Source organism: Molossus molossus, unplaced genomic scaffold, assembly GCF_014108415.1.
Source record: "Molossus molossus isolate mMolMol1 unplaced genomic scaffold, mMolMol1.p scaffold_m16_p_20, whole genome shotgun sequence".
Lineage (NCBI taxonomy): Eukaryota > Metazoa > Chordata > Mammalia > Chiroptera > Molossidae > Molossus > Molossus molossus.
Window position 1 is genome coordinate 21,992,847 of NW_023425356.1, and position 24,014 is coordinate 22,016,860.

Below are 24,014 nucleotides of genomic sequence, written 5' to 3' on the forward strand. Positions count from 1 at the left end.
AACTTGGACAATGACCCTCAGAGAAGCCCCAGCATCTGAATCCAAAGCCTGCACTATGCCATGCTTTGCTGCCTCTCAGACACCAAAATAGTCAGAATGCATCTCATTTGGTAGCACTGCTCAGCTTACTCTCCAGATACACTACTTGGAGCCTTTGAGGCCGAAAAGGCCTTTAATAAAGGTTGGAGAGAGGGGTCCAATAAAAAGCCAAGAAAAGAGGCATCTTACCAAATTTTCTCTAGCAGACTAATGGTAAGGAAAAAGAAGTGTTAAGGAAATAATGCCAGATTTCACAAATGTCTATGGAAAAGGAATCTTCAGTAAAGAGTATCCTAGACCTTAATCAAGTTTTGAAAAATTCTCAGCTTTACCTCACTTTTAAAATATCCTAAAATTAGCTAAAGCTTTTATCAAGGTGGTACTATTGTTATAATCTTTATTTTATATCTAAACTATATATAATAATGCTCTCCACTGAAGGTAAAGAACATTTTCCACTTGTCATCAGATCAACACATAACTTCAAATCTATCTTAGCTCTTAGAAGCAAAATTTCCCTGCATCAAAGCGATAGAAAAGATGTTGGAGTTTAAAAAAAAAAGAGAAACTTAAGAAGGTAAAATATATAAAGGTTTATATCGCTGCCACCAAATGCTTTTGAGGCTCATAGAACCAAATGGCTAGAGGTACAGTAGGTGGTGTGGGAAGATTAGGTTTATTAAAATGTTTTTTCCCTTAGTAATAAAGATCTAGGATGGGGCCAAGCTTTTTACTTTAACATCGCTTTAAAATGCCAGAGAGAGAGAAAATCCAGCCAAAGTTGCTGAGTTAATAAGAGGGAAAAGCTTCCTATTAGGAGCATGGGGATAAGTTGAACTTTGCTTTGAAAACAAAATCTTGGCCTGGCCGGTGTGGCTCAGTGGTTGAGTGTTGACCCATGCACCAAGAGGCGGCCGGTTCGATTCCCAGTCAGGGCACATGCCCAGATTGTGGGCCAGATTCCCAGTGAGGGGCATGCAGGAGGTGGCCAATCAATGTTCTCTCTCATCGATGTTTCCATCTCTCTCTCCCTCTCCTTTCTTCTCTCTCTCTAAAACCAATAAAGAAAAAAACCTTGGGCTCACCTAAAATCTCTGACTTTCCTTCCCCAAGACATCTCTGGAGTTTGTAGAAGATAAATGAGGAAACAGCCACCTCTACCCCTGCCTTTTAAACGACCCTGATTTGTCAGGTCAAGGCCAAAGGAAAAACACAGAGAAGTGTCCCAAACACAGGAGTCTGTGCAGGGTTGTCAACTTAGGTTCTATGCTTAAGTAAAAAACAAAGATCAACGTGCTCTGAGAGTCCTAGATACATCTGTAGATGGCAATACACAACTAAGGCCCACTACCCAATAACCAAAATTTCAAATTAATCCTTTACTGATCTCTATTGCCCTTGGCAATAACTGGCTGCTTAAGCAATATAGGACCTTAAATGTTGCCTCATGTAGGTGCAGAGGATTCCTAGCCCAGGGAGAGCGAAATTGAAGCACAGCACACCGCTCATCTCCATTCTTTCTACAATTCCAACGGAAAAACCCCACAGAAAATGTAAAAAGTTTCAAGTCTTCTTCTTTCTTTCCCACAAATTATGAAGCAAAGGACTTGAGTAATTCTCAAAAATAAGGAGAGCCCTGGCTAGGTGGTTCAGTTGGTTGGAGCGTAGTACCATGAACCACAACTGTGGACTTGATTTGCACTCTGGGCACATACCTAGGTTTTGGGTTCGAGCCCCAGTCAGGGCACATAGGGGAGGCCACTGATTGGTTTCTCACATCGACGTTTCCCTCTCTAAAATCAATAAACATATCCTCGGTGAGGATTAAAAAGAAGAAAGGAAGTGAAGTTGCTGGAACATCAAATTTGCTATGAACTCCAAAAGGTCCAGCATGGACTGGTTTAACCAACACTCCTTTGAGTCAAACACAAAGCTGCAGCCTGTATGTTTTCTCTGTTGGCACTGCTCACTAGCCCCTCCACCCACATCTGTATTCTCAACTTTTGATTCTTGCCACAGCGAGCACAAAGAGAAAGGAAAAAATAAAGAAACCATAAGGTAATCACAGTTATTGTTTTCTAAGTAGGTGTCATCCTTATCCCCTTCCTCTCAAACTTGTCACTAAACATAAAAGGTTTCTCCTGTTCTCCCCCAGCAGTTAAGCAAAAATAATCTTGGTTTTACACTGCACTTGCCTTGCTTTTTTCCCTTGAAGCATGTGCTTTTTACTTCTGCATGGGGGAAGGGAGAACAGGATGTTTATTTAGGAGTCATATCTCACTTAAGTCCCTCTAGTAGCTTTGTCTATGTAGCTCCAGTGAGTTATTACTCAGCAATTGTGAGCAGTAGCTTGTCTAGTTACTCATAAACAAGTATGAGAAACACCCAAATACCCTAAATCCATTTGGATGTGTTTGTGTTACTATGTCTACATACATGAATGGATAACTCATCCCTCTTTACCAGATTGGCTTAAAAATAATTTAGGGGGGAGGATCCATTTCCAACATGCCCAGAAAGGTCAAGGTGAAAGTCTAAAAGCTATTGCTTCCTTGGGGATTAAGAATCAGGTGGGCAAGTCAAGGTCCCTAGGGGGGACAAGGAAAAAAGGGTGAGCCAGATTCCAGCAGCAGTCAGTTCAGTGATACACCCTACTTGCTGGGTGTGTTCCCAGGCTGCTACTTCTAAATTTTTGGTGATGTGTGTAGCTTCACGTAATCAAGGTTGCTATTTAGAGCCTCTATCCTGCCAGTGACCCAGGCCTGATCTAGATACCATGACTCTACGCCTTGAAGCCAACATTCCATTCTTTAAGCCTCCCTGGGTTATGAAAAGGGGATGGGGCAAGAGAGAAGTGTGGTTTCTGTATGAGATTGCCAATATGCAGCAAATAAAAGATGTGGGCAAAGAAATGGCCAGAAGGTCCCTGCCACCTCCGCCACCTATGCTTGTTTTAAAAATGCTTCTTTGCTCACAATTATACAATTTTTTGAAGACATACACAAATAATTATTCATACAGTATAGCCCACTTCACTACCAGCCACTCCCTGAACATTTCTGATCTCATCCCACCCATCACCCCTTTCAAAAATTGAATTACACAAAGGATCAAACAAAACCCACAAGGCCATGAATTTCTTAGAGGCTCAGATTGCCTTCCGTGACATCAAGTGCAGAAGTCAAAGGGGACAGCTGGACAAGATCAATGTAAGAGGGGAAGAGTCAACCACACAACAAAGGGAACCATACTTTATTAAACCAGAAAACAAAAACATAATATTGGAGACAAACAGACTTAAAAAAGGAAAGGAATGGCTGGAAGAGGAAGGAGCAAGTGGTCACAAGGAAGGGACAAGATGGGTGGAATCTTTGTATGTGCCTCAGAAATGTGCTGGCACACCACATCCCTCCATCCCCACACACTTAGACCGAAAGCCAATCCAATCACATCTTCAAAGATATATCCAGGCTTGTCCTTCTGCATTCTGTAGCTGGTTTCACCTTCAGCCCTGGACAGTCACGTAGGGTCTTCGCTGGAGAAAATTTAGGTTTTCCAACCACAGGCCTGTGCCACAAAGCAGCAATTCAAGCTCCTGGAGAAGTTTCCTCCTCTTTGCACTCACCAGAGAAGCCAGGAGCCCTTGGTTAAAGCCCCAAATCTCAAAGAAAAATGTCAAACCTTTAGAACTAGTTATTTTATTAAGTGATAATACACATTTCAAAAAGATTTCATTGTTGTTGCCTCTAAAGCATGTACTTGTTTTGTTTTCCACACTGAACACGTGAGAATATCAATCCAACATATCTAATTTTAATCTTAACAGGCATCCCCCCATTCAAAAAAGGGGGGAGGGGAGAAAAAGGAGGGGAGCAGTAATTTACAGCGGCTTCAAAACAATAACAGCTGAAGCTTAATTCTGCATGAACCAGTAATTTCAGGATAGTGAATATTCTGCAGTTAGGAAGTTTAGCATATTCACATTATCTAGATAGGTTTGCTGTACCATATATATCACAAACATTGTATTCCTGGGATCGGAAAGGATAAAAGTCCTACTCCGATCATTTTACCCTTCCTGGAATCAAACCAAATCCTACTTACTCTCAACACAAGGGAGGGCAGAGGAAGCAGGGAGAGCTTTCACTTAAGCTCACTGAAGAGTAAACTTACAAAATACTTAAGGACTCATTTCTGATGCTGTATCAGTTTTAGGTGGTACTGATGTATTCACAGCCCCCACCAATTCTCTGTCTGTGATTTTGCAGTGAGCACCAAGGACCTTACCAACAACTTCCCATATTCTGCTTTCACATGAATCATGTCCTTTCCAAGACACACTATGTTATGTTTTCTTTAAAAAATATCTTGTTTATTTTTTTAAACTCAGGTTGAAATACAAAAGTCAGAGCATGGGCACGGAGTTTTAAATCACAGACACAGAAAGAATAAAACCCCTTTGTTTCATGTTATGAATACCAGAATTATCTTTTGTTTCACTATATCACATATGTACATTGTCATCTTCATTTACTGCTGTAGACAGACTTTCTTAAAGTTAACAGCTGACGGTCATACAAATCCTCACTTCCATCCTGAAACAAGCACATTGAGGACTTCGTGGCTTAAAAATCAAAACAGCTCACACACACAAAAAAAATCCAACTCTTAAAAGTCCATCTTTAAAACTGTACACAGTCTTCCTTTCAGGTATTAGCCATTATACTTCTGAAGACACTCTGCCCCAACATTCAGGAAGCCACTTTCCTGACATCCCCACATTTTCTTATAAAACCAAATGGTCAGAGAGCCGTTCCAAGTAAACACTACTTTTAGTTTAAACAAGAGCAGCAGAAAGAATTCACATTCTTTTATTCTAGAATAAAATAAAAAAAAATCCCACTTAATTTCTGCAAAAAAAATTTCTATTTCAGTTTAATCAAATAGAACTCTCCCCCCTTACTCTCCTACTTAGACTTTTCCCTAAACAAATGTCTGAGGACTCAATGTAACTATATTGTTTCTTTGTTTTGCTACACTATATACCCCTTCCCACAGACAAGGTCATGATATCATGCATTTTTGTGGGGAGTATCACAGGGCAGAGAGCCTTGAGAGGGTCAAAGAAAGAACGAACAGTTAGTTGGCTTAGGACCAGAAATGCATTGGGGAGATGAATGACTTGCAGCATCCTAACCACAGAACACAGTGAGCTCAAATAAATAACATGAAATAAATTACACAGAACTCCCAAACTACGAGACACACCTGGTTTAAGCTGCTCTTTATCTGAAAAGCAAGGTTATTCTGAGACAAAGCATCACCTTCTGTCACCACATTGCCCTCTCCCCCACATTTAGTATTTCACTGCAGGAATCCAAAACAATCCCCATACTTCCTATAGTTAGTTCTATACTAACTTGGAAGAAAACATGACTTACTAGGACCCTCTAAAACACTCAACACATTGTTTTACTCATCTAGCTGGAGATTACGCATGTGTGTACCTTACTTAGGGTAAGACACTAAATAAAAAATAGTAATGCAACATTTGCTTTTCAGTGTCCCTAAAATATAAAGATATAAACACTCAAAGTATGGTGATTGTCTTTTTCCCAGTACTAGCTGTAGAAATACAAATAAGAAGCCTCAGTTCAGAGAGAACTTTCTCATGTGAAATGACTAAGAGCAGAAACATCCTTTATTTCCTGTTGGGAGTGGGAGGTAAGGCTAAGGCTTGAGCCTTGAAATGTGGTGATATGCAACTGTAGAGTGGGGTAAATTTGGATTTCTCAGGTCCTCCAGTTTCTCTGTAAAAATGTTTAGCAATACTCAATACTAAGACATCTGAAGTATAATATAAAGATGATGTTGAATCTTCTTTGAAATACCAAGAATGGGGTGAATATAGGAGAGCAAGGGGAAAGGAAAGATAAAGACAATCCCCTTTCCCTAGTAGTTTACCTTTGCTGAAATATGCCAACAGATATCACTTACATCAGGGAGGCACCATGGTAAAAATGTCTACTTCTTAGATTAAGAAATATAGGGATAACACTACAGTTGCATCTTTGTTAACAATTGTCAACTATAGTGACTTTCATTCTAGCCACAGAAGTGAAAGCTGAGAAAGTCAAGAAAGAAAAGCAGGAAGAGCTTGGTTGCAAGGTAAGTGAAACTACCTCAGAAACGTTTTCCATTCTGTTGTTTATGAAGGATGGGCAGGTCACATCACACTGTTAATGGTTCCTTTTTCTAACTCTCCATTATACTTACTCCTTATTTTAACCTCAAAATTATAATTCAGCCCACTCTCTTTTCAAAAATAAAGAGGAAAACTTTTTACTAGGATAGAATGAAGTTTGTATCTCCTCAAAGTTACTGCCTGATAGTACTTTGGAAAAGGCTGTCCCTTTTTTTAAATTAAGATTTTTAGGAGAAAGGTAAAGAGCTCGACTTCAACATGCTTTTAAAGACAAACAAAACAGAACAGCTTGACAGGTCCAAGATCTTCTGCATTTCCTCCCCTGCAACATCTCTTGGCTGTCAGCAGGCACAGAGCACACAGGGAAAAGAGCCAAGCTGGTTACAGTAGTTAACAAAGCTGGAGAGAGAAGGGGGCAGGAGCCCTTCCATTGACTACTGATAAGCCAAACCCAAAATAACATCCCAACATTGCACATTATTATCTGTACTGGTGGAAGTTTTATTTCAAATGTAATAATACTCTTCAATAGATGGGATAATATAAGATTTGTTTTTCGCCCCGTCCCTCAAACTTCCAGCCAAAGGAAGTGGCTTTGGTTGTGTTTCTTTGCCTGCCCCCACCAATACAAACAACCTGGGGAAGGTAGGTAAGTGCAGTGGGAAGGAGGACTGCATGGGATAGTGAAATGTAAGCATATATGACTTTTTACTTCAGAAGGGAGGCCCTTGGTCATAAAAAAATAAATCAAAGGAGGGGAAACAAAAACAACAATAAACCAAACTCCTACTTCCAACGCTTTCTAGACTGTTCAAAATGCCTTTCCCTTGGTTTCCATCAGTACCTGGGAGGGAAGAATGGGCGTTTTGGTGCAAAGAACGGAGGGCCCCTAACAAAAGGTGGCCTGGGTCTCTTTAAACTGTGGAATGGGTCTCTGCCGAGAAAAGGTTCCCTAGGCCGAAAGTCTGGCCGGGGGTTCCGCAAAATCATACCACTCCGGTTGATGGTGTCTCTGTGTGAGGGACCCAAGGGGAGGCCGCTGCTGCGGTTGCTGCCTCCCCCACCTCCTCCATGGGCTGGGCCCAGGTGCTCCAGAGAATGGGAGGGTAGGCTCAGGCTCTCATGTACACGGCTAAGACCAGGGCCGTTGAGGTCCCGTTGGGTGGGGCCCCCATGGTCCCTGGGTCCTGAGAGCACCCCAAAATGATCAGCCAAGGTCCCTTGAAGGAGGGAACTATGGTCCTTGGGAAATACTGCCACTGCCCCTGCCACTCCGTGCTCTGCCAGTGGTGGGGCTGGGAAGGGTACAACCCCAGAGTGGTCAACAGGGGGTGGTGGTGGAGTAGAAAAGGGGACACCACTCCCACCACTGCTGCTATGTTCCCCAGGGGGTGGAGGGGGCGGGGTGGGGAAAGGAACTCCGCTGTGCTCTCCAGGAGGGGGTGGGGCAGCATGGGCCAAGGCTGCCTCCTTTGTGAAGGGGTTCGAAAGATCCACAGAGGGTAGATGAGTGGGTGCATCTCGAGAGAAGATACCACCATGATCCTTAGGAGGGGCAGGTGGGGCAGATGATGGCCCCACTGGCTCTCTTTGGAAGGGTGTCCCATGTTCCAAGGGGGATGGGGTAAGATGATGCTCAAATGTTGAGTTGAAACTGTTGGAACGAAAGCTGCCGACACTTTCCTGAAATTGGGGTGCCCGTTCCTTGTATGGTGCTGCTTTAAAGCCAGTGAGGCCTCCGCTGCCCCCACCCCCAAGGGATGCCAACTCAGAGGCACTTGAGGGGCCATTGTCAAAAGAGCTGCCTGAGGTGCTCAGATCAAACCAACCCACCCTTGAAGCCTCACGCCCATGTCCTCTATTTCCCTTCCCAGGAACTCGGATGGACTCTACGGTCTGTATTGGCTCCCCGGACATCCTCCTATTAGCTGCATTATGATAACCCAAGGTTTCTATCGGGGCCCCCTTTTCTTCAGTGCTGTCAGGCAAGTCTAAGCAGGAGGAGGAGACGCGGGTTTCTATGCGGTGGTAGTGCTCTTCTTGTTGCTGCTGATCAGTGGCAGTCAAGCTGGGCTGGGTGAGGTTTGAGAGACTGACACCATCACTTGAAGTGCCCTTGCTGGGGGCCTGGCCAAAATGCTTATCATCTGAGGGCTTTCGTGAGGCGTTTTTAAGCATATTCTTAAACTCAATCGTCGAGGTGGTGGAAATGGTGGAGGCCAGGACTTTCTCCACGCTTGATGTGGGTGGGTGGCCCGTGGGAGCAGCAAGGGTATTCTGCGGAGAGAAAAGGGAACGATGTGGGACTGGGTGAGGCGAGTCTGGGTACTGCTTCTGTGGCAAACTGAGATGCCCAGTGGTAGATTGAGACAAGCTATTGTGGTTGGAGTCAGGGGTGAAAAATGAATCATTCTTACTCGGTGATGGTGACCGGTTAGACCCAGGTTCATTCCCTCTTATGCTGAAAGCACCAAATAGCCCAGGGGAAGGTGAGAGAAGGTCACAGTTTTCACTAGAGTCCAGAAGGGCCCTTACAGATGGAGGGAAGGCAGACTTTACCCCAAATTCTTGGGCCCTGTGGCTGTAACTGGACAGGATTGGTTGGTACTCGGTGGTATCAGAAAGCTTGCTGGATTTCAGGATAGACTTGGCTGGTTTCTTCTCTAGGTTCATCATGGCAGAAGGTGGAGGCCCTGAATACTCAAAATCTCGGTAATCCTCATCTTCCTGGAAAGAAGTATCTGGAAAGAACTTTTCCTGTGAAGAGTCCATCAGGGAAGATGGTCTTTCCATTCCATCAGAAGACTGCTTATAGGGTGATTCACTGCCCAAGCCAAAGGGTCGATATGTAGATACAGAAGTGGAGAGCTCCCGGGGGTAGCTTTCCTCTCTCCCAGGGGGTGGCGATCTTGTACTGCTGGGGGTCGAGGAACCAGGGCTAATGATCTTAGAAAGAAGGGACATGGTGTCCACACTACTGGATGTGGGCTTGTCCATCATCTCATCTTGGGTGGGCGTCCCACTGCGTTCATCCCGTACAGGAGTTCCATCAATGTTGTCAACTGAAGTGCTAGTAGGGCCACGCTGGAAGTCTGAGGGATGGCTTTCTGCTGGGGCACTGGACCCCAAACTGCTCAGAATTGGGATGTTTAAGTTTAAGCCACTGAAACCAGGATTACCTTTTAAGAAGTTATGGATCTTCATTTCCAGGCTTGGGGAGGTGGACTCGGACTCCAGCTTTGGCTTGGAGATCTCGGAAGATTGGCACATGGCAACCTCAGTAGGTGGAACAGCAGGGCTAGTATTGTGGGTGCCTGTAAACCCCAGAGAGTTGGATGGCAGCTTGAAAGTAGTGCTTGGAAGCCCTGGGCTTTGCCCAATTGAGGCCTTGCTGACCGAAGTTGAAGATACTTCAGATGTTGATGAATTAGGAGAATAGTTGAAACTTTTGGGAATAAAGGATTGGGTGCTGGAGGGCAGATTTCTTCCTTTTATGTTAGAGACTGTGGTAGTGTTGGCAGGGGAGGCTGAAGTGCTCTGGGATGCAGCTTCACTGGCTGGAACTGGGTTCCCAGTAACACTCTGAAGTAAAGATGACAGGCCTGTAGAGACAAAGATTAGGAGTTTAAAAAAACAACTCCCTACTTTACAATAAAAACAATTAGGCTAATCAGACATTCTCATTCATTCTAGTGGGAACCAGATAGACAGTAAAATATGAGGCCAAAGGCAATCCTGACCAAACAAGCAATTGCTAAATGTCACAGAAAACACTAGACTTAATTTGTCAATATAGAGAGAGCAAATCACTGAAATGTTTCTAGTACAGTCATGAAACAAGTCCAACATGGCACAATAAAAAGCAACAGGAAGGGGGAGATTTTAGTGTCAGAATCATTCATAGTTTAAATAAGACAAATCATGAAAAGAAAGGAAGCAAAATTATTTTTTAAAATAACACTTTAAGCCAGTATTTCTTTTTTTGGTTGTTGTTAATCCTCACCCGAGGATATTTTTTCATTGATTTTTAGAGAGTGAAAGGGGTGGGGGTGGGGGAGAAGAAAGAGAGAAAGAGAAACATCAATGTGAGAGAGACATATTATCCTTCAGATAATGTGAGATAAATTCTTCAAAAGACTATCTTGTTAAGAAAGATATTTCTCAGCCCAGCTGGTGTGGCTCAGTGGATTGAGCATCCTCCCATGGACTGAGGTACAGGTTCAATTCCCGGTCAGGGCACATGACTGGGTTGCTAGCTCCATCCACAGTAGGGGGAATGCAGGAGGCAGCCAATCAATGTTTCTATCTCTCTCTCTCCCTAAAAAAAAAAAGGTCCTGGCCAGTTAGGCTCAGCGGTTGAGCATTGGCCTGCGGACCAGAAAGTCCCGGGTTCGGTTCCTGCTAAGGGCACGTACCACAAAGGGAAAAAAAAAAAAAAAGATACTATTCAGATTTGTGGCAATAGGTGAAACAGTGTCGTGCCACTAAATATTACCTTTCTTCAATCTTAACAAGCCCTACTCTATAGCCCTTTGTCCACTGAAGTAATTCTTTTGGGTTGGAAATCTGCCAATAAGAGCTGTGAATGACACAATCAGAGCAAAGTTCTAAGAAATTTCCTTTATAGTCTTTGAAGAAACACATCTATTTAAATTGCTGGGCACAGTTCTCTCTCTTTTTTTTTATCCTCACCCGAGGACATTTTTCCATTTTTGGTCAGAGAGAGTAGGAGGGAGAGAGAGAGAGAGAAACATTGACATGAAAGGGATACATTGAGTGGCTGCCTCCCGCACAACACCAACCAGGACCAGGGACAAACTGCAACCGAGGTACATGCCCTTAGCGGGAACCGAACCCGGGTCTCTCTGGACCGCGGGCTGACGCTCTAACCACTGAGCCAAACCAGCCAGGGCAGCACAGTTCTCTTAAAAGTACATGCAGCATGAAATACAAGCTAAGCTAGCCTGATGCTGGATTGGACTTGACTCTAACATGGAAAAGAAACTCTGAATATTGGCTCTAATACAGAAAAGAAACTCTGTACATTGGCTCTAACACAGAAAAGAAACTCTGTACATTGGCTCTAACACAGAAAAGAAACTCTGGACATTGGCTCCAACACAGAAAAGAAACTCTGGACATTGGCTCCAACACAGAAAAGGAACTCTGGACATTGGCTCTGATTTCAGTTCTGCTGAAACCCCAGCTACACTTCTTATATGACTGGACTAAGAAAAATGGGCCCCTGAAACTCAGGAAATTAATTCTATACCAAAGAACAAACAAACAAACAAATCACTTGTTGTCCTGTGCGTATCTCAGAGAATTTCTTTTCTCAGGATATTGTGAGAATTTTATTCCCATGAGCAACCGATGGGAATGAAGACCTCTCCGGTAACAGATGGTGAACCACAGATGGCAGACCACGATGGGACAGAGAACGGGAGATCAAAGACCAGGAGGACCAAAGCATCCCTCTCTGCCACTGTCATTTCCCTGTGGCTCAGAAAGCTGGCTTGCAGCCTCCAGACCTACAGCACTTGCAGGGCGGAACAAGAACCTGGCTTGGACCATGGCTGTAAAACTGAGTGTGAGCCATGGGATGAAGGTAGAGCTCTCCACCTGGCTGTCTGCCTGGAATGGAGCCCATCCCCAGGGCAGCCACATACGGAACATGGAAAAGCCACAAGACGCAAAGCTGAGTCCCTAAATCATTGCCTGAAGGGGAGGCACCAAGGAGAGCTCCAGACCGAGAATAGCTGTATCAGATGTAATGTTAACGTTAGCAACATATAAACTTGTACTGTGGTAAGCCACTGAGATTGTGGGTTCATCTTCTACTTCAGCCAATTAACAAGAACTGTTGCTGAATTTGGCAGGCTGCCAAAATAAAAACTTGAAGTATTTTTTTTTTTTAAATCTTCTTTTTTAAGATGTATTATATCTATCCAAGAAGCTAAAAAAAGAAGCTATAAAACAAGTGAGTTCAAAATTTTTACTGTATGCTAGAAGGGAGAACCATAAACATGCCAATCTCTCAAACTAATTATCCCTGAAATTAGTAGTATATGTCCTATAGTATTATCATTAATTCTTTTTTGCTGGTGCCAATACATCAGGGCTATGAATGGTCATTTAATATTATTTAGTTCGGGCCCTGGTGGTTTTGCTCAGTGCTTAGAGCATTGGCCTGAGGACCGGAGAGTTGTGGGTTCAATTCCTGACCCTGGTCAGGGTCCTGCGGGAGGCAACCAATGGATATGTCTGTCTCTCCCCCTCCCTCTCCCCTTCCATTCTCTCTAAGAATCAATAGAAAAATATCCTCAGGTGAGGATTAACATAAAGAAAAGTATTTAGTTCGGCCGTGGCTGGTATGGCTCAGTTGGTTAGAACATTGTCCCGTAGACCAAAAGGTGGTGGATTGGATACCCAGTCATGGCACATACCCAAGGTATGGGTTTAATCTCCAGTTGGGGTACATGCAAAAGGCCACTGATTGATGTATTTCTCTCACATCGAGGTTTCTCTCTCTCCCATCCTTCCTCTCTCTAAAAACCAATTTAAAAAACAGCATTAAGTTCTATGTAATAAAATTATTCTATATCTTAAGACCAAGTTCACTATAATAGAGTGCTTGGCTGATACACTTACAGAACAGTTTAGGAAATAAAACTGATACCTGTACTGCTCTCTATTCATATGAAGCAGGGTTTCTCAACTTCAGCACTACTGGCATTTTGGGATGGATAATTCTTTATTGTTGGGGCTGTCCTGTGCATTATAGAATGTTCAGCTGCTACCCTGGACTCTATGCATTACATGCAGTAGCATCCCCACCCCACCCCAGTTATGACAGATGAAAATGTCTTTAGACATTGCCAAATGTTCCCTGGAGTCGTCCTGGTTGAAAACTACTGATATAGAGTAAATCGTTATAAAGATACTGTTGTGGTATTTGTAATTCATTGCATAATTATACTGAGATACTTTAAAAAGGTAATGTTGAAATCTGGAGGGTCTGGAACAGAGAGCAGGTAAGTTTTATAAAAAGTGTTAGAAACAAACAGTTTTAGGCATAAAACAGATAATTAGCAAAGTTGGAGAGAGGTTCAAATAAGGTAAAGGTTATATGTAGGCAAAAACAAAAAGATGCATTGATATATTGATAAATAGAGGCCACTGTAAAACATAGGACATAAATGAAACAATCATATCTTGTAAGATATTTGATAGTAGCTTGACCTCTCTTACTCTCTTTAGCTTCGGTTAACATTAAAATATGAAAACCTCAACATATACTAACCTGTACTAAGAGCTGGGATAAATGCAGCACCTAGGGGTGTCATGGTGTAGGTGAAAGAATACCGGACTCCAGTCAAGAAATCTGGCTTTTAGTCTTGGCTCATCACTGAATAGGTAGGTGTGTAACCTTAAGCAGGTCACATCACCTCACTGAGCCTTAATTTCCTCACCTGAAAAGGAGGGGATTAGACTAGATGATATTTAAAGTCTTTTTCATCTTGACACTTTAAAATATTACAAATGCCAGCTCACAGATGATAAATATAAAGAGAATAATTATTCAACTATATTATATATTTCATGGCTTTGGATTTCTTTCTTTCTTTCTTTCTTTTTTTTTATGACTTTGGATTTCTCAGAAATGGAAGCCAGGATTAAGCCAGAGACAAACATTTACAGTTCAAGTTCCGCTGGCATGTCAGTTTACCTTGCAGTGCGGGAGCTGACTGTGTCTGGGTTTTGGAAAGAGCAGACAGAATGCTCTCTGGGGTGATTTCCACCTTGGAGAGAATATTTGCCAGAGGGTTGTGAGATGTTGTCGTAGCAGGTGCAGGTGTTTTCAGGCCACTGGAAAGGTTGCCAGGACTTGTAGGAGTTCCTGGAGAAGGTCTTGATGCAGGACTGACCCCTGGTGGCAGAAAGATTAACTCAAGAAAATGGAATTCAAAATGATTTTTAAAGCCATGATACTTTACAAACAACAAGTTTGGTATGTTTAATATGAATTTTTCTGTGACTGATTCACACATGGTCCATATCATGGCTTGTACAAAAAAAAAAAAAAAAGATTTGCCCCTCATCTAGTTGAAATAACCCTAAAAATAGAGAAAGATTAAGTTTTTTCGCATATATTTAATCATTAGTTTTGAGATCTCCAACAGAAAGAGACTAAGGAACCTATTTCTTTTTTCTCTATAGAATGAATAAACATTGCTGGCTGATTATGATCAGGGCCACTGCAATGGTATAACTCAGCCACAGGATAATTTTATGTAATTAATAAGATTTTACCTTTGAAATGGTCTATAAAATGAGATTTTATAAGCAAACTCTTTTACACTTTTATATTTTAAAACACTGGATTGATTTTTAACATAGGAAAAAAGTATATAAAGATGAAATAATTTTTTATTTTTTTTGGATGATCAAAAATATGTTCTGAACAGGTATTTCACACAAAAAATATAAGCAAATGAAAAATATTTTAACCACATCTTTAATCAAAAGGATGCATATGAAAACAAATGACTTTTTAAGATTAAATCTGACAAAGATTAAAACAACACAAAATAGTTTTGGAGAAAATGAGGCACAACGGGGACTTTCATATAGTTCTTGGGACATAAATAGTACATTTTTGGAGATCATTTTAGTTATAACATGAAAAGACTTAAAAAACTTAAATGCTGTTTTTTTGGAGAATCTTTTAGAAATAATATATTTAAGTACTTATGAAGAAATACAATATTTTGGATTTTATTCAAAATGAACAGAATTGGGTAGGCCGTGTGTTTATATAGTTAAAGATGAGCAATGAGTATGTAGAGGCACTCTACTTTTATATTTTCATTAAAGTTTCCATTAAAAAGAAAAGTCCTATATACTCATCAACCCTTATATAAAGGGTTGTGCATAAAATTTCAGCATCAAGATTGTTCATTTCGGTATTCTTTTAAACAGTGAAAAATTGGAAACATACCGGATGTCTAATAATCAAATGCTATATAACTAAAATTTTAAATAGCTGGTTTCAAAACAGTATACGCAATATGCCTCAATTATTAAAAGAAAAATTATTACAAATATTTAATCTCCCTAAACATTGAGATCCACATACATTTGTAAGGTTACACACAAGTGATTTCCTTTGGGGTAGTAGAATTATATTTATTTTATTCTCTTTACTTAATTTCTAATTTTTCTATAATGACCAAGTGCTGGTTTTATTTTTATACTAAAAGATTACTTTTAATTTAAAAAAAGCCAGACTGATGGCTCAGTTAGAAGATGAAAGTCATCCTTTTCTCCTCTTTACTAGGCTTACTTACCTGTATTTTTCATGACTGATGTCAGGCTGCTAAGGATGGAGCTGATTTTTGCCAGATCCACATTAGCCAGGTTTGGCAAAGCCAGTGCTGGGGAAGGGGGCAGAAGAGAAGTATTCACAGGTTTTGGAAGAGGGGGGGTTGCTGTCATGGTCACAGGCACTGGGGTACACGAAGAGGCCTTTGAGATACTTTCTGTTGGCTTTGTAGGTACAGAAGTGGATACAGCTGACTTCTCCACAGGTTTTTCCTTCCTGTCCTCTACTATTTAAACAAAGAAAACAAATATTATTGCATCTTACTACTTTCCAGTCTCTACTTCCAATATGAAATATTATGTCCTACTATTTCCAGATGTGCCAGTAAAAAGTACCATGTTTTAGAGAAAATCACTCACTTCATGATTTTTTTTTAAAGCCCTACTTTGCCCAGCAGTGTGGCTGTGAGCATTGTCCCATGGACTGAGAGGTCCTGGTTCAATTCCTGGTCAGGGCACATGCCCGGGTTGTACGCTTGATCCCTAGTGTGGGGCGTGCAGGAGGTGGTCAATCAATGTTTCTCTCTCACATCAATGTTTCTAGCTCTCTCTCCCTTCCTCTCTGTCTAAAAAAATCAATTAAAACATATTAAAAGAATAGGGAACTGAAGTAGGGACCCTCTTAATAAAAAAATAAATAAAAATCCCTACTGTTTTTTGTTGTTGTTGTTAATCCTCACCTGAGGATATTTTTCCACTGATTTTTAGAGAGTGGAAGGGAGGGATTGGGGAAGAGAGAGGGGAAGAGAAAGAGACAGAGTGAGAGAGAAAGAGAAACATTGATGTGAGAGAGACATATGGATTGGTTGCCTCTCACATGCACTTGACCAAGGCTGGGGATAGAACCTGCAAGCCAGGTATGTGTCCTTGACTGGAATCAAACCTGAGACCTTTAGGTTCAAAGGCTGATGCTCTAACCACTAAGCCAGCGGCGAGGGCCGTCTTTTATCTTACTTTTAATGATTTATTTGCATCTTTTTAGTATCTGTGTATTAAATCTGTACATTTCTAGAAACATGTAATTACTGGATACATATTTGTGTTTTGTCTTTTGGTAATGTCATAAATTGTCCTGTTTTTTTTTGTTTACCTGAGAGCTTTCTAATGAGAAGGAACTGTGCATATACTTTATCGTTTGTTTTTTTTTTATCCTCACCCGAGGACATTTTTCCATTTTTTGTTCAGCTAGAGTAGGAGGGAGAAAGATGAAAAAAGAGAGAAACATCGACGTGAAAGGGACACACTGAGTGGGTGCCACCCACACAACCCAATCAGGGCTGGGGACAAACTGCAACCGAGTTACGTGCCCTTAGTGGGAACTGAACCCAGGTCTCTCTGGACCGCAGGCTGATGCTCTAACCGTTGAACCAAACTGGCCAGGATTACTTTATTGTTTTTTGTGGCTTCCTAAAATTGGCTTATAGAGGGGTACAACAAGCACTAATTTGAAACAGCAATTTAAACTCTTGATGCCTTTTAATACCTAAAATGCCATGCACATAAAATGGATAGCACATTAAATTCAACACCTCTAATAATTATAAAAGCTGGGATGTCAGAGAAAAAAATCCACCAATCCAGGTTAACTTAATTTTTTTTTTTTTTTATCCTCATCCGAGGACATTTCTCCATTTTTTGTTCAGGTAGAGTGGGAGGGAGAGAGAAGAACAGAGAGAGAGAGAGAGAGAGAGAGAGAGAGAGAGAGAGAGAGAAACACCGACGTGAAAGGGACACATCGAGTGGCCGCCACCCGCATGACCAACCAGGGCCGGGGACAAAGTGCAACCGAGGCACGCGCCCTTAGCGGGAATCGAAGCCGGGTCTCTCGGGACTGCAGGTCGATGCTCTAACCACTGATCCAAACCGGCCAGGGCCAGGTTAACTTAATTTTTAAAATATTTTTAAAAAGATTTTAGAGAGAGAGGAAGGGGAAGGGATAGAAAGGAAGAGAGGGAGAGAGGGAGGAGGGAGAGAGAGACAGGGACAGAGACATCAACAGAAGGACAGGGAATCAATCCAGCAACCCTCTGGTGCATGGGACGATGCTCAACAAACTGAGCCACACGGGCTAGGGTTATCCAGGTTAATTTTGAAAGCATTTTTAACAAACTGTGGCTTTGGACTCTTGAAGGTCAAGAGAGACAGAGAATAAGGAATTCCAGTATAAGTCCTCTTCCCTCTAGAGCAGTTCTGTCCAAGAGAAACATAATTCAAGCCATATATGTAAGTTTAAATTTTCTAGTAGCCACAGTAAAAAAAAAGGTAAAATTAATCTTTTTTTTTGGTACGTGTCCCTAACCGAACCCGGAACTCTCTGGTCCGCAGGCCCACATTCCAACCGCTGAGCCAAACTGGCCAGGGCAGTAAAATTAATTTTAATAATGTTTTTATTTATCTTAATATATCAATGTGTACCGTTTATATTTAGAGCACATCTCAAGCTGGACAAGCCATGTTTCAAATGGTTAATAGTCACATATAGCTAGTGGCTACCATACTGAACAACACAAATCGGTTAAAAAAAAATTTTTTTTTTCTTTATTGATTCGAAAATGCGAGGAAGGGAGAGGGACAAAGAGATAGAAACATCAATGAGAGAGAACATCGACTGGCTGCCTCCTGCATGCCTTCCACTGCGGATTGGGCCCACAACCTGGGTATGTATTCTGACTAGGAAACAAACCGGCAACCTCTTGGTGCATGGGTCGATGCTCAACCACTGAGCCACACGAGCCAGGCACAATACAGATCTTGAGCAATGATTCTTAACCCATGTGGCTTACCAAATCCTGAACCACTGCTCTGAAAACAATACTACCACCTTAGTATTCTTTTTTTTAAGTATTTTTTTCTTTATTAATTTTAGAGAGAGAGGAAGGGAACGAAAGTAAGAGACAGAAACATGGATGAGAGAAAACATCGATTAGCCACCTCCTGCATACCCCCCACTGCGGATTTGGCCCACAACCTGGGCATGTGATCTGACCAGGTATCGAACTGGTGACCTCTTGGTGCATGGGCCTTTGCTCATCAATTAAGCCAAACCTGCCAGGCACTACCTTGGTATTCTACCTTTATAAGAACTGAACTATCTTTTTAAAAAATTATTGATTTTAGAGAGAGAAACACCAATTTGTTATTCCACTTATTTATGCATTCATTGGTTAATTATTTTATGTGCTCTGACGGGGATCAAACCCACAAACTTGGTGTATCGGGATGACACTCAACTGAGCTATTCTGCCAGAGGTGATATATTTTTTAATATGTGTCTAAGATAGATTTATTGGTGGGAAAACAGAACAGATAAGAAACAAGTTGTCTACTTATCACATAAGGACATACCAATGATTTTTGACCCATCATCTTCTACATCTGAGAGTTCCATGTCTTCCACATCACGATTATCTGTTGCAGGCTCAGGTGTGGCAGATTTCTCACTCTCCACAGTTGGTGACTGGGATTCCTCACCTCCCATTCCCTGAAAAGGAGACTCAGAACCAGTTGGGGAGGGCGCATCCATACTTGGGGAAGGAACTGGTGATTCTTCTGGATCAGGAAGGGTTGATTTCAATTGATCCAGCTTTTTCTTTAAATTGTTCACTCGATTAGCAAAGGTTTTGTATGCCTAAAAGAGAAAAAGAATAGTTTATTGTTCTGAGACAAGAACCAAGAAGCTACCATTTTGACTTTGATCCATTTCCTCATTATTATTAACTGTATCACTGGTATAAAGCAAGAAAATATCTTCATCTGTCATGCATGGAGTAGTTTCCAATCTCTCCTTTTTGTATTCTCTAAGTGAATATTACCATCTGCACGGGTGCCTCAAGTCAGAAACCTGGAATTCATCTGTAATTTATTCTCCCTTGCTCTCTTCTATCCATCCAATCAATCAATATTTGTCAAGAGACTAAATGTGCTGGCTACTCTTCCAGGTACTGGAGATAATAGCAATGACTACGAAGACAGACAAAAACTAAATCCATAAATGAAGCAGCTTGGGAGGTAAAATACTCTTGATTTAAAAAATATATAAACTTTTACCTTAGAACAGTTTTAGGTATACAAAATAACTGTGAAGATAATGCAGAGTTCCCATATACCCCATACCCAATTTTCCCTATTATTATTTTTTTTTGTGGTACGCGCCCCTAGCAGGAACCAAACCCGGGACTCCCTGGTCCGCAGGCCGACGCTCAACCACTGAGCCAAACTGGCCAGGGCCAATTTTCCCTATTATTAACACCTAACATTAGTATGATAATTTCTCACATTTATAAACCACTTATTATTATTATTATGAACTAAAGACCATACTTATACCCAGTTTTTGTTTTGTATTTTAAATCCTCACCTGAGGATATTTTTCCACTTATTTCCAGAAAGAGTGAAAGGGACACAGAGTGAGAGAGTGCCCTGGCCGGTTTGACTCAGCGGTTAGAGTGTCGGTCTGTGGTCCAGAGAGACCCGGGTTCGGTTCCCGCTAAGGGCACATACCTCGGTTGCAGTTTGTTTCCGGCCCTGGTTGGGTCGTGCAGGTGGCAACCACTCGATGTGTCCCTTTCAAATCGATGTTTCTCTCTCTCTTCCTCCCACTCTATCTGAATAAAAGATGGAAAAATGTCCTCGGGTGAGGATTGAAAAAAAAAGAAACATCAATGTGAGAGAGTATCTTAATCGTCAATGCCTTAAAGCTGTGTGTCTTTTTCACTGTTTTGTTCAGAGTCTTGGGCCATTCAACTGTAAAATAATTTTGGTTGCTCATTCAAAAAACATTATTTTAAAATGGAATAGAACAGAAAAGAATAATATAGAAGCTGCATATAATTGAGCAGCTTGTAATAGAGCAATGCTTCCACCACGAACAACTAGAAGAGCCACATATATAAACATGCATATTTCTACACGCTCACACGTGTACATATGTTTAAATGTACTAAAGAGTGGCGCTGGCCGGTTTGGCTCAGCAGTTAGAGTGTCGGCCTGTAGTCCAGACAGATCTCCTCTCCTCTCCTCTCTTAGCAGAACCGGGTTCGGTTTTGCTAAGGGCACATATCTTAGTTGCAGTTTGTCCCCGGTCCCAGTTGGGGTTGTGTGGGTGGCAGCCAGTCGATGTGCGACACATCGATGTTTCTCTCTCTCTCTTCCTCCCTCTTTCCCTCTCGCTCTATCTGAAGATGAATGCAAAAATGTCCTTGGGTGAGGATCTAAAAAAACAAAAAACAAAAAACAAACAAATAAATAAATGTACTGAAGAGTGCTGAAACCTAAGTAACAAATCCTGTGTATCAGGGGAAACCATGAGGAGAGCTAAGGTGACATTCTGCAACTACCTTCTCTCTAAAGGTTCTGATTTTGGAGAGAGAGGCAAGAATTTAAAAATTCAGGCAAAAGGACAAGGCAGAGGATCACTGTTAAACATAACTGGTCTGTATAGGAAAATATTACAGATCTGAAAGGCCAACATTCTGATGAAAGGGAAAGGATAGAACCGGCTCAACAAAAGGCTACTGTTTTTTCCTTCAAGATATTTGCTGAATTCTGAAGCTGCTTAAGAGAATTAAGAAGCCAAGAAGAAAATCTGAAAAGCAAAGTGGAGTTTAACGCAGTGTACTGGTGCTAAGGAGACAAGGATTAGAACTTAGTGACCATTCCAGGGTCTCAATGGAAAAACCGACATCTTAGAAGCTGGAACGAACTACCAAAGGAAGATAAAGCCTTGCTAAAACTGCAATTCATCCTTATTATCAATTCAGTTTTGGATCTGATTAATATGATCAGCTCTCACAATATCTTCCTAGCAAAGGACAGGGTGAATCCTCTCTAGAGGCAGAGAAACCATCCAGAGACTCTATAAATACTTTTATATACAATGTCTAGCATTAAATAAAAAGTCAGCTGGCATGCCAAGAAAGAGGACCAAATGACCTAAAAGAGAAAACAGACACCAGAAACAGAATCAGAACAGGTAAAGCCAATACTGGAATTATCTGACAAAAACCCATAGCTATGTTTATATGTTCAAGAAAATTACAGAAAGATCCATCCTCCTTCCCTTTTTGAACAATTCAGCCCCAAACCCATTAGCTGGGACTTGAGGGAAAGCCTTGAGGGACTATAAAGTAAGTACAGCCAAAATGGGGTGAGAAAAATGTCTACGTGGGAAAAAGGCATTACGCGGGATGTTGAAGTCCAAGCAAGAAAAAGAGAAAGCCCAGAGATGTGACTGGGGAAGACAATAAAGTGTTGGAAGACTGGCTACTACATATAAGGGAACTGTTCAAATAAGTTATTAAACTGAAGATAAGGGGAGCAAGGTTTTACACTGTTAGAAAAAGCAATTACAAATGTGGAAAGAAAGAAAATTACAACAAACCTTGTGGTGTTGGATTGGAATTGGAGATCAGTGTGAACTCATGGTTTTCAATGAATATAGACAGATATAGATATACAGACAGATATAGATATACATATGTAAAGGTGAGTATATATAGGTTATATGTGTGTATGTAAGTGGGCAAAAGTAAGTTATATTACCTAAAGATAATTACCTAAAGATAAATCATAAGTAAGGATCCAAAACAATAACACAAATAAACAATACAAAAATAAATAATAATACTAGAATAAACTGTTTCGCATCCACACAACTATGAACTTACTTTTGCCCACCCCATCTACTTCCTAATTCTGTACACTGATACAAGTCTGGCAGCAGTGCTATCCCAATAGTAATGAGTGTACCTAGTACACTCACTTGGTTTCTAAATACGATTTTTCACTAAAAGAAACCAAGCTCTGTAGAGAAATGACTTTCCTGCACTCTAGGCAAGAAAGTGCAAGCTGAGCCTAAACACTTGTTCCAAATATAAAAAAATGCTCAAAAATTGATGGGGATATGTCAAATGAACAAATAACGCAGCTTGAAAAGAGCTCCTACTAGCCAAATCTGGAACAATTTGAGCATCAAGATAAATATTGGTAGTAATGAATTAAAATAATAAATAATAAATAGGACTTCTTGAGCCCATACTTATATAAATAAATGAATAAATGAAAAATTTGATGGGGAACAATACACACACACACACACACACACACAGTTTCAAAATATCTCCCCACAAAACACTTAATTAATATACTCATTTCTTAGGGTTGTAGTAATCAAGTACCACTACTTGGGTAGCTTAAAACAACAAAAATTTATTGTCTCATAATTCTGGAAGCTAGAAGTCCAAAATTAAGAGGTCAGCAGAGCTATGCTCCCTCAGAGACTAGGCAGAATCCTTCCTTGCCTTTTCCTAGTTTCTGGTGGTGGCCATTAACCCTTGGCATTCCTTGGCTTGCAGCTGCATCACTCCAATATCTGTCTCAGTTGTCACATGATGTTCTCCCTGTGTTTCTGTATCCAAATCCCCTCTTTTTATTAGAACACCAGTTATACCAAATAAGGCCCACCCTAATGACTTCATCTTAACTTGATTACAGCTGGAAAGACCCCTACTTCCAAGTAAGGTCATATTAACATGTAATAGGGGTTAGGGTGTCATATATCTTTTTGGGGTACAATTCAACCCATAGCAATTACCAAGGTAAAACTGTTCAAAGAACAAGCCTAGAAGATGCCACATTAAAAAAAGATATCAAAGGGGATATTATAGGTAGTAAAACAAATCAAACTTATGTGCTATTTGAAATAATATCTGTGATACTGCTACTAAAGAGGCATAATCTCAATCTGATCGTAAAGAAATATCACATCACATAAATACAAATTGGGGACATAGTACAAAATATTTGACTTATAATCTTCAAACATATTTAGGTCATGACGTCAAGCAAAAGACTGAGAACCATTCCATATCAAAGGAAAATAAAGAAAAATGCAATAAATGCAAACAGTGTTTCTGGACAGGATTATTTGCTTTAAAAACTGGTCAATTTAAATAGGGTTTGAGAATTACACAAAACTGTGGCAATGTATCAATTATTTCCTGATTAAATAGCTACATGTTATACTTATGAAGAATATAATTGGGAGGAAATACACATGAAAATATTTGAGAGATTGAGTGTTAGCAACTAATTTTTGTATTTAAGATACTTCTCTAAGTTTGAGACTGTTTAAAAAAAAAAAAAAGACCAAAAATATGAACAGCAAAGATGAAGAAAACAGATCAATAGGATTTTACCAGAAAATTAAATTCTTTCTAAAAAGAAATCAAAAGGCAATTCTAGAACTGAAAAATAAACCAACCAAAATTAATATCTACGCTTAACAACAGGTAAGATTTAGCTAAAGAGAGAATTAATTAGAAGAACAGTTAACAGAAAATATCTAGAAGGAAGCACCGAGATAAAAAGGATGAAAAACACAGAAAGG

The 24,014-nt window shown here is 40.7% G+C and overlaps 1 protein-coding gene across 8 annotated transcripts in view; it reads right to left on the reverse strand.

Moving 5' to 3' along the window:
• Positions 1-6,727: 6,727 nt before the first annotated feature.
• Positions 6,728-24,014, reverse strand: part of RPRD2 (regulation of nuclear pre-mRNA domain containing 2) — a 108,031-nt gene continuing 90,744 nt past the window's right edge. For 3 of the 8 annotated variants that reach the window (XM_036272108.1, XM_036272111.1, XM_036272109.1), the window contains exons 8-11: positions 18,974-19,256; positions 15,595-15,855; positions 13,974-14,174; positions 6,869-9,846 (exon numbers count right to left, since the gene is read on the reverse strand). In XM_036272108.1, coding sequence (XP_036128001.1) covers positions 7,082-9,846; positions 13,974-14,174; positions 15,595-15,855; positions 18,974-19,256 — 3,510 coding nt within the window. In that variant the 3' untranslated portion in view covers positions 6,869-7,081. Of the gene's footprint in view, positions 9,847-13,973; positions 14,175-15,594; positions 15,856-18,973; positions 19,257-24,014 lie in introns of all 8 variants that reach the window. The other 5 variants (XM_036272112.1, XM_036272116.1, XM_036272114.1 and 2 more) reach the window with 5 other exon arrangements.